We start from the raw sequence: 16,060 nt of genomic DNA on the forward strand, positions 1-16,060 counted from the left end.
CTAATCCAATTGCTTCTTTATTCTTGTCCCCCTGGAACATATTTGCTTTGAAGGTTTGCTCTTGCCGGCTGGCTGCTGAGTGTGTTGGGTGGGTTCTCTCTGTTGTGAGTCAGCATCATTGTTACTTCCTCCTGGCGGGTTTCCCTGGGCCCAGCCTGTCCCCAGCCCGGATCAATCTCCCACGGTCCCCATCTGGTCCCACAGTGAGAAGCACTTACTGCCTTATCAGTGCCGCTCCTGCTAGTCTGTGATTCTCTGGAGATGGGGACAGAGATGCAGACCGTATTTTATTTCTGCATCTTCACCGCCTGGCCGACAGAAGGAACTCTCTAAAAATGGGTTGAATCCGTTTAATCAGTCAATGGGCCGTCTGGGCGGGTGGGTGTTTGCTCTCTTAGAGGTCCCTTAAAGGCAGGCTCTGCAGGAGCTTTTTCTGCCTTCTCCCCTCCACCCCCCGTCACCCAACCCCCAGCCCCACACAAGGCCTCCCACTGGAAACGGTCCTCCAGCTGCCAAGGAGGAGAACACCATTCCTAAGGTTCAGGGCTTCTGGCCGATGGGGCCGCACGTGCTCCTGGTGACTGACTACCTGGCCACATCCATCTTGCCAGCCAGCCAGAGACCCACAGAGAAGCAGCAGAAAAGGATGCTGAACCTTCGAGCATCCCAGAGCAAGGGCTGGGTACCAATATGAGCAATGGCCATGGGGTGCAAAGACAGAGGCCTGGGCCCATGAGTACCTGGCCACAGGTGCAGGACAGACGTCATTATAATAAAGAACATCCTCTTGGTTTTGTCTTTCTGGTCCAGTGGCTCTCAACGTGGAGTGATTTTGCCCCCCAGGGACGCGTGGCAATGTCTGGAGATGCGTTTGTCTGTCACAGTTGTGAGGGTCCAGCATCTGGTGGGTAGAGGCCAGGGAGAGCTGAACATCCTACAAGTTTCAGAACACCCCTCCCCCCAAAAAACAGAACGATCCCAAAAGCCAGCAGTGCCGAGTTTGAGAAACCCTGTTCCAGCCCGACCAGCCATGCCTTGTGGCTTTTAGCTCAGCAGCTGGGAGAATATCGAACCTGCATCCCTCGGGAGCACCTGAGATTCTCCTGGACTCCTTGGGGGCTGGAGGAGGGAAGAAACCTGCGTTCCTTTAGTCCTCTTGGGTCCCCCCAAAAAGCACCAGCCTCCGTGCCCGCACCCTGCCTCCTTCCCTCCCTCATCAACCTTTTCCCAAGTCAGCAGATTCAAAATAACCCCCTTCCAAGATGGTTTAAAGGACAGCCCTGCCGCCAGACAAAGGCGTGGGCCTCTTGGGGGCCTCTTGGAAATTTTATAAGGTGGTAGATATGAGAGCACCCCGTCAGGTATGAAATACCATACAAATATTACCTCTAATTATGTAAGTGCTCTCAGCCGGGGGTTTTAGGATGCAAGGCAGAAAGGGGCCAGAATCTTCGCTTTCCATTTCCAGTCACGGCCTCAGCGCCCTCGTGTGGCCACTGATGGAAACTACACACAGGGCCGGGCGGGGATTTTCAGACCCGGGGCGGGGCAGGCAGGATGGCTCTGACTCTGGCTTTTCTCGTTGTCCCATTTGGGCTTCACAGCAGCACCCGAGGGAGGAGAGAGAGAGGTAGTGTGACCTCCCCCGGAAAACCCCTGGAGCCAGCCATGGGTTTTTGCAGGATGACGCCTGCCGTGGACAAGCCCAGCCCTGCAGCGCAGCATAAAGTGGGAAAGGCAATTCGGGGAGCCGCTCCTCTCCCGCTGCCTCCTGGCTCTTATAGAAACCTTGAGCTCCCCCACTGGCACCCCCAGGAGGTTGGTCTCTGTGTTTTGTTACTAGACATCTATGTTCTCTTCTTATGCAGTTCAAGAGGCAAACATCTGTCTCTGGGATCACTGCCAAAAGGAAGGGGCAGCCCCTCTCCCTGTCCCTGTCCTGTAGGTCCCAGTGGGGAGAAGCAGCAGGCATTCACTCAACAAATATTTTTGTGGACCTATTATGTGCCAGGCACTGCTTTGTCCGAATTAATCACTCCCTCCCTCCCTCCCTCCCTCCCTCTCTTCATCCCTTTGTTCATTCATCCAAACATCCCTCCATCAATCTATCCACCCTTCATATGGTGAGTGATCTCGGATGCTGCAACCATCTCGAGGATCCTGCATGTCAGCACTGAGCACCTCTGTATATGTATGAGCAGTGCACTTTGGGAGTTATCAACAGAATGCAGAACCTCGTCCTCGCCTCTATAAAAAAGTCGGTGCAAACGTATGGGAAGTTTAACATTGCCGCACAGCCTATGGAAAGGCAGGTGGGAGTAACTGCTGCATGAGTGACGGGTGACAGGAGGCAGAGGTGCAGGGTCCTGCCCAGAGGAGAGGGCGGAGCTGAGCTCTGAGGATAAACAGGACCTAGGGTCAGAGGGGAGGGCACAGGCCGATGCCTGGGGTCAGGAAGTGCCCTTAAGACACCGGTTGGCTGGGCTGAAAAGGTCGTTGCTTTTGGCGGTGCAGTGGGGGAGAAAAGACCAGAAAGGCATCAGCCTGAGATGGAGGGGGGCTGTCAGGTCAGGCTGGGGGATTTGAGAGTGTCTTTCTCAGGTCAGAGCTGAGGCCTCCTGACCTTCAGATAATCTCACATTAAGGCCCTACCAATTAACTTTTCTCTTTGTTAACACCCAGAAGCATCTGTAGTCACAGAAACATAGTTTGCCTTCTTTTAAAAGGCTGTCTAGCACCATTAGAGGATTTCGTGATCTCCCAGGGGCAAGGACTGTGGGTTTATCCTTCCCTGTATCTCCAGCATCTCTAGGAAAATGCTCAGCCTGGGCTTGTCTAATGGGAGGGAAGCGGGGGGGGGGGGGGGGGGGGGAGTGGGTTCAAAGCGAAGTTCATGGTAAAGGACTCTTTTCTCTTCAGATGAGCTGCTCTGTAATAATGCGCACAGGGCAATTACATTCTGTTGTGCAGTTATTAAATTGGGGAGGAAACAAATATAATAAAATGTAGACATTTGTAAGGAGGTTAAAAATAAAGTGGAGGATGAAAATTAAATCGATAACCTCAGGTTTCCCGGAGCCTGCCTGAAAAGACGTTCTGGAAGAGCTGAGGGTAAATTTGTGCTGAGAAAATAATACCAGGAATGGGGTGAAGGCTGCGAGGAACCAAAGGGGCAAAGGGAACGCTGCCTTCCCAGAGCTGCCAGCCCGTTTCAGGTGGGCAGCCTAGTGAGGAGGTGGTCAAGAGTCTGGGAGCGTGCTTCCGAGTCCTGACTTCACCTCTCCCAGCAACTGACATGCCTTCATTCTCTGCGGTAAGACTGGAGTAAACGACCGGAGCCACCCATCACAAGCACGCCCGAGGATCACAGAGGCCCTATGGGTAAAGTGCTTAGTACAGGAGATGCCCGGTGTGAGTGTTCCATAAAACGTTAGCTATTCCATGTTTGGTTTTTTTGGGGTTTTTTTTTTTTGCGGTACGCGGGCCTCATTGTTGCGGCCTCTCCCGGTGCGGAGCACAGGCTCCGGACGCGCAGGCCCAGCGGCCCTGGCTCACGCGCCCAGCCGCTTTGCGGCATGTGGGATCTTCCCGGACCGGGGCACGAACCCGTGTGCCCTGCATCGGCAGGCGGACTCTCAACCACTGCGCCACCAGGGAAGCCCCTATTCCAAGTTTTAACTTGCTTTTATGGTACCAGTTCTTAAAGGAATTGGAAGCAGCCAGTGGAAAAGCTCCGTTCAATAAGAAGAGGCGAGCAAGAGGGCCCTGCCCATGACACATTAGATGTCCGTGGCAAAAAAGACCAGAAGGAAAAGGGAGGAACCCCTAGAAAGAGGTTATAAAATGTACGTAGGAGGGTCCCTCCATTTAAAAGAAAAAAAAATCTCTGCGTAGATGCCCAATACACAGGTCTAATGAAAGTAGTAGATAGTAAGTCCTAACACAGGTCTTCAAACCGAATCTGAAATAAAACCTAGCAAAGCCAAGGTGGGGTTTGGACCGGAGGATAGAGGAGGTAGGGAGTGGTGGAGGGAAGCGGCCCATTGCTTTCGGGGAGCCGCGCTGTTAATCCAGGAAGAGACGCAGCAATGGGAAAGGCGAACGCCTGTGTTATTCTTGACCCGTTGCGGACACCGTACCCAGCTTCCTCTGGGGGAGGGCTTAACTGCCCGGAAACGGAAGTCTTTCTTTTCCGTTCTCCTCGCTTCTGGCTGTTCACGGTGAGTGTTTCTCGGGCCCTGCGTTGGGAGTGGGGTGTTATCCGTGGTAATCCACGGCTGGGTGATGTCTGGGGACCCAGGGCCTGGATCACAGGTGCGGGGGGAGGAGGATGGAGTGCGATGGGGCCGGTATTTCGGGGGTGTGGGGAGGGGAAGCGGGGTAGCTGCTGGTCCCCGCATCCCATGGTCACTGACGCTTGTTTTCCCGTAGGTTCTGCCCGTGCTCTCCGCGCCTCGTCGCCATGGTGAGAACGACCCCTGCCTGGGGCCTTTCCGGGGTTGGGGGGCGAGGGGCGAGGGCAGGGGCGCCTGTGCGAGGGTCTTCCGAGCCCCGAGAGGGGCTGGTGGGCCCGACCATCCTAGAAAAGCGTGTCTCTACAGTTGCTTCTTTTTGCTTTGTGTTGCAGCCTCGCAAAATTGAGGAAATTAAGGACTTTCTGCTCACAGCCAGGCGAAAGGACGCCAAATGTAAGTGAGGGTTTAGACGAGCGAGTGGAAAGGGTCGCGTTGGCGCGGAGCCGCTCCTGCACGGGCGCTGGGCCGGGCGGCTGCTTAAGCTTGTGCGTGCTGTCGGGAAGCAGTGGTTTTAGCAGGTCTCGCGTAAGAAAAGGTGGTTGGCCAGTGTGTTCTCTTCCTTAGCTAAATGTGAACGTTTAAGAAAAGTCCTAAGGTGTTTTGTTCGTGTGTGTCCTCCTGTGTATGGTAGGTGCTCAGAACGGAACCCTTACTGGGTGAAAATCTGGAAACGCGCGTTTCGTAAACCCCGACTTAGTGCTGCATGTTAGGCTCTGGGCTGAGCACAGGCCCTGCTCACAAGGAACTAAGTCATCTCCCTTCTACGTGTGTTAGCGTCCTAGCCTGTAAACGAAGGGAAAAGTAATTGATGGCATCAGAAACATAAAACAGCGAGTTTTTGGTGGACGTGTGCCAGCCCCAGCTGCCAGCGTGTTCTCTCTACACTGGGAGGGAATTCTGCTGGTGTGCCTGTGTTGTAGTTGAAGGAGGTGTGGGGAGCTTGTGCTCTATACTAGATCTTGAACTGCCTTAATGCGGAGTCATCTTTCTTGTGCTGCTCCTTATAGCTTTCTTTCCTTCCCAGATTTGTGCTAAAGAGAAAATCGGATAACACGTGAAGGTGGAGTATTCTCGGGCTGACTTACTTTAAGGTGGGCTGAGGTGCCAGCCGTCTCTGATGCCCTGTGTCACTGGTAGGGTGAAGCAGTGGCGTGCAGGAGAGCCTTTGAGGGAGTTCACGGGGCTTCAGGGAGAGTCATGTCTGTGTCCCCTTTACCTGAAACAGGTTGTTGCCTTTGATCCCCTGGTGCTGTGTGAACTGGTGACCACCTGTGAGAACAAGTAGCATCTGGTGGGAATGTCTGTCCTGACGGGTGGTGGGGACCCCGGGTGACAGTGCGCTTGTGTTTTTGTATGTACTGTGGTGCACAAAGGAAATGTATCAGGTCAGCCTTGGTCCGGGCCACGGAATTTGCTGTCACTGCCTGGGCAGATCCTAGCTCTACCAGCAGGTAGCTGTCCTTAGCAAGGTAAACACAATCCCACTGTTTTCTTTCTGTTGAAGAGGGGGTGATGACATCTGTCTCCTAGTATTGGTGCAAGGATCAGATCAGATGATCTCTTGGAGACGTCAGCACGTTGAGCAAGTGACACCAAATCCATCAGATGGCTGTGCATTTTAATTCTGTTGGGGAGCTTGAGTTTAGACAGTGACCTGTGAGAGTAGGGGTCACGTTCCCCTGGATGTGATAGGGTGCTCAGTGAGTGTTTTGTGAATACACTTTTGAATATTTCTTTATAGTTTTAATTGTAAAATATGAACTTTTTTGGTGTGCAGTTTACTGGCTTTGAGTATGTTCACACTGTCGTGCAACCATCCTTTTCCAGAAATTTTCATCTTGCAAAACTGAAACTCTGTAACCCATTAAACAGTAGGTCTCCATTCTCCCTCCAAGCCCTGGCCACCACCATTCTACTTCGTCTCTATCAGTTTGGCTCTTCTCGGTGTATGTCGTGTAAGTGGATCCTCTGGTATTGGTCCTTTCATGACTGGCTTGCTTCATTTGGCATGAGATCTTCAGAATTCATCCGCGTTGGAGAATTTGTCAGGATTTCCTCCTTAAGACTAAATGGTCCATTGTGTGCACACGCCACATTTTGTTTCTCCGTATCCGTCCATGGACATTTGGGTGGTTTCTGCCTTTGGCTGTTGTGAATAATGTTGCTGTGAACATTGTACAAACATCTCTTGTTGCTGCTGTCTGTGCTTTTGAGTATATTCCTGTAAGTAGCATTGCTGCATCACATGATGTTGAATAAACACTTTTAAGCGATGCGTCTGCCTTATCTTGTGAGGGTTCAGTTAGTTTATAGATGTACAGCAGCTGCTAGGGACGACGCAGTATACTTAGCTTTGGGAGGAATGTTAAGATAGCAAAATAGGTTGGTTTGAGTAAATATCCATGTGCCTGATTTATTAAGACATGAGCCAAGGCAGCCCGTGCCTTCGGCAGGACCACAGAGCTTCTGCTTCCTGTGACACGTCCCACCCCTTGAGCAGTTTATTGGCAGAGATGGAGCTGTGGGTTGTGAGTGCAAGTTACCTGTGCTGTAGAAGTCGGAACGGGGAACTTGACAGGTGCCTGACATGAGTAACCTGGGAAGCGGGTGTCTTCCTGCCGCCAGAATAGGTGGCGGCCTCATGAAGGTGCATCGACGCTTGCACATAACCACGCTGTTTGCTACATTTCAAACCTTGCGCTGTTGAACTTCGAGCACACTTGGGGGGCTCTTTGTGGTCTGAGCTGTGTTCCCGAGATGGAATTTTAAAGCAATAAAGAGCCCAGGACATGTGTTCTGCTCGCATTTGAGGAAAAGCTTCAGCACATGCTCATTATGTCGGGGGGCGGACCTGAAGGAAGAGCCTTAGCATCGCCCCCGATGGCATCTCATATGCAGTTATTTCTGGAAGGGTGGTGGAAAGCTCTTGATCTCAGCAGATAATCCATCTCCTTACTTTATGAGCTACTTTCATCCCTTAAAAAATAATAATAATGAGATGGACACAGGATGTTCCGGGATGTGTTCAGTGTACCAGATACTACCTGTGTTTTAAATATAAACATTAAGCTCCAGGTTCTTGAGTAGTAACGTAAGGGAAATGAAGATTTCTGACATTATTTTTAAATACTGAGCTCAGAGGAGGGCGGGGGCATCTTGTTTTCTGTTTCAACAGAGGGACAGTGGAGGGAGGCAAGCACAGCTGTCACACGTGCCACGCCCTGCAGACCTACAAAGCCGGTGGACTGTGCGCCCTCTCTTTTCTGTGATACAGTTTAATTGTTAATTCTGGTCTCTGATAGCGGTCAAGATCAAGAAAAATAAGGATAATGTGAAGTTTAAGGTTCGATGTAGCAGGTACCTTTACACCTTGGTCATCACAGACAAAGAGAAGGCGGAGAAGCTGAAGCAGTCCCTGCCCCCAGGTGAGTGAGGCGGGAACCCCGGCGGGGGGGAGCAGCCCGGAGTGTGGGGGTCCCTGTGTCACCACCTTGTTTATTCACTTGTCCCCAGAATGAGGAAAGTCCATTCTGTACTTTGTCTAAGTATCTGCTCTTGCTGCGGCTGTAGTGCAGGGAATATGTGTGGTTTTCAGAGGTTAGATCCCATAGCAGAAATCGCTTCCGTGGCCACAGGAAAGTTTGTTTCAGCCCCTTCAGTGCTTTCCTAATGCAGCAGCATAACGGCCGATGCTCATTCTGTCACTCATCTCATCCTCACCGCGGCCCTACAAGGTAGGTAGGTGCTGGTATATTGATGACCCCCATGTTTATAGGCTGAGGGACTTATTAAATACAACAGGCCATGAGCGTAGGTTAGTTAAGCATAGGGGCCTGTCCTGGTGGTGGAAGGCTCAAAAGGGCACCTGGGAGGAAACTGCCCCAGGAGCCCAGAGGGGGTTCCAAAGGCTGCTGCTTCACAGTGAGAAGTCAGCCAGCACCACTTGCCCTTGTAAGACTAACTGGAACGTCTTTAGAAAGGCTGAGAGAGGGAACGTTTTTATCATCAAACGCTAACTGTTATGTTTTAAGCGAAACCGTCCTGGTGGGCTTAATTTCTGAGCTTTGCGAACCCTCTGTAGCTTAAGTGCAAAATCCAGACAAGCAGTAGCTCAGATAAAATGAATAATCTTCTGAGTGGCTTACTTCTGGTGTCTCTTTTCCTCTAGGTTTGGCAGTGAAGGAGCTGAAATGAATCACGCACACTGATTTGAACTGTATTAAAAAATTTGTAATTCTCAAAATGGCCTTTTTCTTTGAGGATGGGGGGTGTGGGTGTTACTTGGAATGGCTTCTGGTGGGAATAGGATGGGGGTCCTGGTTGCTACCTTGTTGCATCCCTAATCTTGGGCTGTGATCCCAGTGGACAAATAAAGCCATCTTTTTTTTTTTTTCCTTAAGCCTAAGTTTGAAAATAAGTAGATGGAAATAGGCAGTTAAAAGAGCCAATTATTGGTGGAAGTGAAGCCAGTCTGCACTCGTGGGATGTAAAAGTCATTTAGGTAAAATGAGCTCCCTTGTCATGAAAATGATAGTTAAAAGGAGGAATTGATCAGCCTTCTTGGAAACGGCAGTAAATGAAGCCGTCTCTTCCTCAGGAGGTGGTGGCGCTTTTGTGTCTGCCATGTTGAAATGTTTCTTGATGCGGAGGTGGATGTGTGATTCCCTCCCCTCCCTCGACTAAGACACTTGTGTTCTCAGGCACAGGAGTGAAAATTCACTCTTGTGTGTTTCCTAAGTGCTACTCAAGATTAAGTGGAGCTCGGGAGTGGTACTTGGTGCCGTGAGATGAACGCAGATGAGAGGACAGTTTAGATGAGGGGCTCTGAGAAGGAGCCTGTGAGTTAAGCATGGAGATGAGTGGATGTTAGCCCAGCGAAAGGAGCCCCTGGAACCCAAAGACCGGTCTGAACATTTAAATGGAGGAGCCAGAGATCTGACCCCGGACCTTGAGGCAGTGCAGTGGTGGGTGTGGGGATAGGACACGCTGCTCAGACAGGTGCATGAAGACCCGAATCCCACCTCCCAGCCAGGCCTGGCTCCTTGGGGATTCAGTCCTGCTTCCACTGCTTGCTGACATGAATGATCTTGAGAAACTACCGCAGCTCCCCCTGCGCCAGTTACCAATCCCGGGGAGGACTCCAGACGCAGATAGGGCAATACTTAGAAGGCAAAATCGCCTTCAGTCGTGGGCGTTGGTCCCCTGTGGCCAGCGAGTGTCTGCACGGTGGCAGGGCAGTTCGCTTACATGCACCCCTCCTGCCTCGTGGAAGGACCCCCATCCCTTCCCCACAGAGCAGTATGGAGGGCCAAGTGTTTTAGGAGGCACGCATTTTTAAGCAGGGAAAGTGATTCATTGAGCTTGAAATAAGGAAATTTCCCACACTGGTGACAACGACGAGCCCGGCACAGGTCCTGTGGCCTCATTACCCCTTGGCCAGGAAGTCTTCCCCAGCCCGAGGACCAGTCTCAGGCAGCTGAGTGGGGGTCGCCAGGGCGCTTTTCCCAGCACTAAGTTCCCAGAAGGTTATGGCAAGTCCCCACTGCAGTGGTTTCAGAGTCCAGTGAGCTACACCATCGAGGTTAGGGTCTTGGCACGGATGTGTGGGTGCACCACGAGGTGGCGCCAAACTACGGCAAATGAGCGCCGGCGGCCCGGGAAGGTCTGGCCGTGGTTTGCACTGATATCTACGCCCAAGTAGCCAAGTGGCTGAGATCGTTTGTAGGCTTTTTTCTATAAGAATTCGAGGCATGTGAGGTCCTTTTTCAATCTAGTCCTGAGGAGTTCGGGTTTTGTTTCCTCCGGCACAAGGGTCCTCGGCGCTCACTGGTTGTCGACAGACCCAGATGGGGCGCCTTCAGCGGCTTCCAGTCCTGCCCGCCCTTTCATTGGTCCAGCTTCCCAGGAAGAGGGCGGGTTTACCACTTGGGCTCCCTTTGTCCCAGCACATTTTGCAGAGACCAGCCCCAGTTCCTAGGATACAAACCCCGCAGGCATTTGTCTAGAGAAGGCATCCTTTCATGCTGTGGTTCTCAGCCCCGGCCTGTGCCTGCCAGTCATTTAGGGCACTTTTTAAAAGTTCGCTGAGGCCAGGTCTGGTTCCAGAGATTCTGCGTAAGTTGGTTTGATGTATCGGTATGTGTTCAAGCCCTCTGGTGCCCAGGGCCGACACTGCCTCTCTGAGGTCAGCCGGTCAGCTTGGGTGAAGTGGTTCCTGCCACGCCAGATGAATGGGGAGCTGCGTAGGCAAGAGGGCTGTTCGACGCCCTTAACGAGGCCCTGGGAGGTCTCACGTTTCTCTTCTGCTTCTCTGCTTCACTGGCGTCCCGTCTAGGTCAGCAGGCCTCCGGGGAAGCAGCTAGAAAGGTCACTGTCCAGCTGGGTGCAGACCGGCCCAGCAGGTTTGTGTGTTCCAGGCTGCACCCCGTGGCTGCGGTGATGGCCCTGAGGGTGGGCTTGTGCAGTCAGCGTCTTCAGGTGTGGGCTGCGGGCCCACCCTTCCCCGACCCGTTCTGTCTCTGGGCCCAGCCCCAGCTCCAGCAAAGTCGATGCTCAGGGTGCACTCCATGCCCTCGCCCTCCCTTCTCCCCTAAGACACTTGCAGTTTGCTGTAGTGACTCTAATCTTCCTAGAGGAATGCCAAATCCTCCTAACTTCCGGGTCATTGTGGCAGGGATCAGCAGCTGCAGCCAGAGCTGTTGACAACGGGCAGGGGGAGGGGAACGTGTATGTGGCACCAGGCGGTGCCTATCCCGGAGGTCCCGGGGCTGCCTGGGGGCTGCGTGACCATGCAGGTTATCAGCGCCGCCGAGGGCCCTACGAAACCGCTTCAGGTCCGTCTTCCTGAGCTACCAGCACGGCCGGTTCAAGACCAAGACCCTGACCAGGGCCTCTGGGGCCATGTGTGGTCTGGCCCAGGCCTACCTTGACAACTTGTTTCTCTCTCTTTTGAAAAATACCTTTATTTTGGGAAATTCCCTGGCAGTCCAGTGGTTAGGACTCAGAGCTTTCACTGCCAGGGGCCGGGTTCGATCCCTGGTTGGAGAACTAAAAAAATATATATATATATATAAATTTTATATATATATATATTTTTTAAGTAAGGCTGAGGTATAATTTACAGTGAAATTCACCCTTCTTGGTATGCAGTTCTCTGTACTTTGACAAACGTGTACAGTTGTGTAACCAACCCTGCAATCCAGAGAGAATATTCCCACCACCCCAAAGTCCCCTCTTGCACCCCAGCCCCTGGCAGCCTGCCACCGGTCTGTTCCTGTCGGTGGTGTGCCAGCCTCTCCTTCTTGTCGCTCCCCTCACTGCGGGCTTTGCATTTACTGATTCCACTCCGTCCCCTGCGGACCTTGGTCCCTGATCTCACAGTGTACTGTCCCCCTGCTCCGAATCCACCCTCCCCCAGGACTTGGGGGTTAACTTCAGCTCTCACCTCACGTGTCATTTTTCAGGAAATATCCCCCCCTCCCAAGACTGTGCCGATTCACACACTGACACCGGGCTCTTGAAAGCACTTTGCCGGGCCGGGTGGGGGGGGCTGGGCGGGGCTGGGGTTATAGTTAATCACTGAGTGGGATAAAGGCTGCCTCCCCTCACCTATTAAACTTCCCATGCCGGCAGGAACGTGTGTTTTTCTCATCACTGTATTCCCTAGAACAGAGAACGTGCTCAATCAAAATTTGTTGAATTAATGAAAGGAAACCCCAGTGACAGGAACAGTGCTCTCCAGCTTCTGTGCCTCAGCTTTGGGCCTGCGCAGATGGACGGCTGCAGTCAGGCTCAGGGAACCTTGACCCGGACCGCGACCTCCCGGAGGAGAGAGAGGTCTCGACCACAGCACAGGACTCCATCTCTCAGCCCTGGATCTCTGATAGGGGAAGGGGTGTGTGTGGTCTCTCCCCCTCTAGCAGCCACGCGTGTTTGGTGGAGTTTCACCCGCATCCACCCCGTTCCCCAAGCCAGAAACCTAGAAGCCTCTCCCGGGTCTCTGTTCTCACCCGTGTCTCTACCCGCCTCGCTACCACTTCTCAGACTGTCTGTAACTCAAGCCTGATCCCTTCAGGACCCCTTAACCGCCCCACACCCACCTCACCGACCTCAGGCGGCCCTTTACCCTGCCCTGGACCTTGTCCCAAGCCTTCCCCCTCCTTCCCGCCCCGCGCGTCCCGCAGTCACGACACGCGGTTTGGGTCGCAGGACCGCGCGTCCTTCCGCGAGGCTATGTCGGATCCGGGGCTGCCCCCACCGCATCCCCCGCATCCTGACGCGCCGACCCTGCTCTGCTTTTCTCCAGAACATCGCTAACCTAGCACGCTGTCCGTCTTCACGTGGGTACTGCTACCACCTCCCGCTAAACTGCGATCCCCTCCCAGCCAGAGCTTCCATCCGCTTTTGTTCACGGACAGAACAGTGCCTGGCACGTAGTAGGCGCTCAATAAACTTGTGTTCTCGACGGTTCTGGCGTCTCCCTGGGATGTCCGGCCCTTCCCGGCGCTCCCGGTGCTCCCTCCCCTCCCCTCCCCTCAGGACAATTCCAGGGTCTCTCCCCAGGGGGCCCGCCCCGTCCCGCCGGCTGGTAAGAATCGGCTGCTTCTCTTAATCCCCGCCCGGGGCTTTCCAGGCGGCACCCGTTAGTTTGGGCAGATGCGCTGGGCGCTTCCGGGGTAGGACCGTGTCTTTGAACCCACGTGGCTTACAGAGTGAATGCTCAATCACGGTTGAGAGTGAATACGGAATTAGTGACCCAGGACTGGGTCCCTTCCTTCCCCAGTCTGTCAGTTCACTACCCTCTAAGAGGGCTAGGAACGGCCGGCCTCGCCTCTCACGCCATGACTGCCCGCGGCACTCATAGACCCTCTACATGCTGGCTTTGATGATAAGTGACCAGAAGCCCGGGGACCTAGAGAGTGCTGTTCAGAGACAGATTCAGAAGCCTTCTGGGGGCTGTTTCCACTTCTCCTTCCACCTCTTTCGCCCGTGGGGCCAGGACAGATTCCAGGCCAAAAACACGCTTCAGGCTTTTCGGTGTGACCCCTTGCAGCCGGAGGGTGAGCACAGGGCGAGGAGCGCCCCCCCCGGAGGGGGCGGGGAGGGCGCGCGCGCTCAGCGGGCGGGGCCTAGTCCAGGGCAAGGCGGGGTCGGGGTGGGCCCGAGGCGGGGCCGGGCCTGGGGCGGGGCGGGCGGGCGCGCGTCCCGGGCCGGGCGGTGGGCTGCGGTCGGCGGTCGCAGCGGGCGGGCGCACTCCGGCAGAGCCATGCTGGCGGCGCGCGTGGAGTATATCGCGCCCTGGTGGGTGGTGTGGCTGCACAGCGTCCCGCACGTCGGCTTGCGCCTGCAGCCGGTGGACAGCACCTTCAGGCCCCGCGATGAGAGTTACCAGGAGGTGAGTCCGCGCCGCCCCCCGACCCGGCGCCCCAAGTCCCCGCGCCACCCCTTACGCCCTCCCAGCCCGCCGCTCTCCACAGGCGTCCAGACCCCGTCCCCCACTCTCCCCGCAGCCTCTTCGCCCCTTCTCCCCTTTCCCCGCGAGTCCTTGGCCTACGGCCCTCCGGTCTGGGAACCTCATGGGCCGGGACAACTGGAAAGATGGGAGTTAAGCCGGCCGAGGGACACGGGGGGGAAGGGCGCAGAGGCTGCCTGTGGCGGGGCGGGGAGGCTGAGCGCCGAGGGGGAGGGCAGCGCCGCGCGGCGTAGGGGCATTTGTGCCCGTACCCGGTGATTCCGCCGCACCAGCTGCGGAGATGCTGAGGAGGGCCCCGCCGTTTTCCTCCTTCTGCGGTTACAAGACGCGCTCTCTCTGGGAGAAGTTTGGGCAGAAACTCCCGGTCTCCCGGTTCGTCTCCGCAGCAACTCTCCTCCCCAGCCCCTGCTTGCAGCGTGGAAGCCGCTGCCAGCACCTCTACTTGGGCCCCTCCTGGAAGGCGACAGAGCTGGGGGAGAGGGGTGTGGACCCTCAGCTACGTGTGGATATTTGGGGGAAGGAAGGTGGCCCCCATCAGCCCCATCTCACACCAGCGCACCCTCCTTCTCTGTACAGACACACCTTCTAGGCCCTGGATTTCTGGGATCTTAGCGGCTTGGCCAGCCACTCGCCTCATCCCTGCAATTCTCTCCTTGCCCTGCTCTGCTGGCCTCCGCGGTTTCTGCACCCCTGGGGAGAAGGGGTGCTCCCCAGGCTTCCCCGCCCAGACAATTGCAGAATCTCCCAGCCTTCTCAGGTGTGGCCCAGCCCTCTCTAGCCCCTGTAGCCAGGCTGAGTAGTTTTCTGTTGGGTCAAAGATTCCGGGACTGGGAAGTCCAAGATGGGGCCCATTTGTTCAGGACTTTGACCCCCGGCAGCCTCTGCCTGCGTGTCAGGCTCTCTGCAGTCTCCTGGTGTGAGGCCAGTCAGGGCAGAGTGGGGCCTCCAGGGAGGCTGAGCAGGGGTCGGCTGTTCACCTCTCCCCTGCCAGGACTCTCTCCTGCAGGGCGCCGGGGATCCTGGTCCAGTAGGGTGTGCAGGGTGCCAGTGACAGGGAGTCTAATAATAACCCCTAGTGTCCCCGTCACCCTCGGGCCCCAGGCAGATGGTGCCTGCCCTTCCAGAAGGAGGAGAGAATCAGGACCCCTTCCTGCTCTTAGGCAGGGATCCGTCGCCGGGTTTGGCTTGCCGAGTTCTCTTCCTTCCCTGTCTGTCTGGCCTCCCTCTCCCCGAGCCCTGCCTGGGGAAGGCAGTTCCCTGAGAATGTAGCCACCTGGGGAGAGCTCCAGGGAATCTTCCGTTCCCAATGAATGCATGAAAAGAGGCGGATATGATTTCAGAGACAGCTGTGTTGCTTGCGTACTGTGTGTGTGTGTGTGTGTGTGTGTCTGACCCCACGTCCTTGTGTCCCAAACCCTGCGCCCCAGATCCTGCCCCTGGGGCCTCCAACCACAGCTTTCTCCTCTCCCCTGGAGGAAAAGTAAACTCTTGGCCTGGGTGGAGAAGACCTTGGTGTGTGGGGAGGGGCGGTAGGGCACTCCCCCCGCCAGAGACAGCTCCCGTCTGGCCAGCAGCTGTGGTTGGCAGGGCCTGAGCCTGGGCCACCCCCCTCGGTCCCCTGGAGAGGTGGCAGATGAGCCAGAGGGACCCACTCAGAGCCCCTGCCCCTCTCCTCCCCGGGGTTTCAGACCCTGACACACTGTGCTGGCATCCCCAGGGCCGCTGCTCCCCGGCCGCCAAACACCCAGCCCCACCCCTACCCTCCTTGTACTGCTTAGGCCGCCTCAGGGCTCTGAGTGGGAGATGAGTCTGGTGAGCCTGGATGGGAAGTCTGGCTCTGGGTGTTTATTTAAGGCGGCTCCTGTTTTGGTAAGTTCCCCTGTTGTCTGACCGTGGGTCTCTCCTGGACGTCCCCACCTTCGTCCCCTTCCTCCTGAGCGGCGGTCACCGCCCAAGTCAGGGCACCACGTCAGTTAACACCCTGGATTGGGCACCTTCTGCTGTCAGTCATCTCAGTACTCAAACTGTGACCATGGCAGGTGTCTGTACCTCCCTGAGCCTCACTTTCCTCCTCTGCAAGTATTAAATGAGATGTCCCTTGAAACATGTTTAGTACGTAGAGGGTCCCATAGCACGTGATAGGACCCAGTGACGCAAATCATTACGCAGACTGGCCTTGAGGTTCAGAAACGTGTCCAAGTACCATAACCCATGGAGAACAGATGGAAGATCTGTGTCTACAGTCACTGATCAGGAAGGACTGAAAGACTCATGCAGAGGGGGCTTCAGCTCA

At 55.1% G+C, this 16,060-nt stretch overlaps 2 protein-coding genes across 4 annotated transcripts in view; both read left to right on the plus strand.

Moving 5' to 3' along the window:
- Positions 1 to 4,133: 4,133 nt before the first annotated feature.
- RPL38 (ribosomal protein L38) lies at positions 4,134 to 8,538 on the plus strand. Of its 2 annotated transcripts, none has more exons than XM_070044517.1 (5): positions 4,134 to 4,220; positions 4,432 to 4,465; positions 4,628 to 4,688; positions 7,598 to 7,720; positions 8,464 to 8,538. In XM_070044517.1, the coding sequence occupies exons 2-5, from the start codon at positions 4,463 to 4,465 to the stop codon at positions 8,487 to 8,489; spliced, it is 213 nt and encodes a 70-aa protein (XP_069900618.1). In that variant the 5' UTR covers positions 4,134 to 4,220; positions 4,432 to 4,462; the 3' UTR covers positions 8,490 to 8,538. The 2 variants fall into 2 exon arrangements, with proteins under 2 accessions (XP_069900618.1, XP_030693413.1); XM_030837553.2 differs by lacking the exon at positions 4,134 to 4,220 and adding an exon at positions 4,225 to 4,314.
- Positions 8,539 to 13,495: 4,957 nt separating this feature from the next.
- Positions 13,496 to 16,060, plus strand: part of TTYH2 (tweety family member 2) — a 39,925-nt gene continuing 37,360 nt past the window's right edge. For both annotated transcript variants that reach the window (XM_030837554.2, XM_060290168.1), the window contains exon 1: positions 13,496 to 13,689. In XM_030837554.2, coding sequence (XP_030693414.1) covers positions 13,561 to 13,689 — 129 coding nt within the window. In that variant the 5' untranslated portion in view covers positions 13,496 to 13,560. The remainder of the gene's footprint in view (positions 13,690 to 16,060) is intronic.

This window comes from Globicephala melas, chromosome 20 (assembly GCF_963455315.2).
Source record: "Globicephala melas chromosome 20, mGloMel1.2, whole genome shotgun sequence".
NCBI classification, from domain to species: Eukaryota; Metazoa; Chordata; class Mammalia; order Artiodactyla; family Delphinidae; genus Globicephala; species Globicephala melas.

What these genes read in the sequence shown, in the direction of transcription:
- RPL38 (XM_070044517.1), top strand. An exon ending in CAGGCGAAAGGACGCCAAAT is followed by an intron (nt 4,689 to 7,597) that starts GTAAGTGAGGGT and finishes GGTCTCTGATAG; the next exon opens with CGGTCAAGATCAAGAAAAAT. An exon ending in GAAGCAGTCCCTGCCCCCAG is followed by an intron (nt 7,721 to 8,463) that starts GTGAGTGAGGCG and finishes CTTTTCCTCTAG; the next exon opens with GTTTGGCAGTGAAGGAGCTG.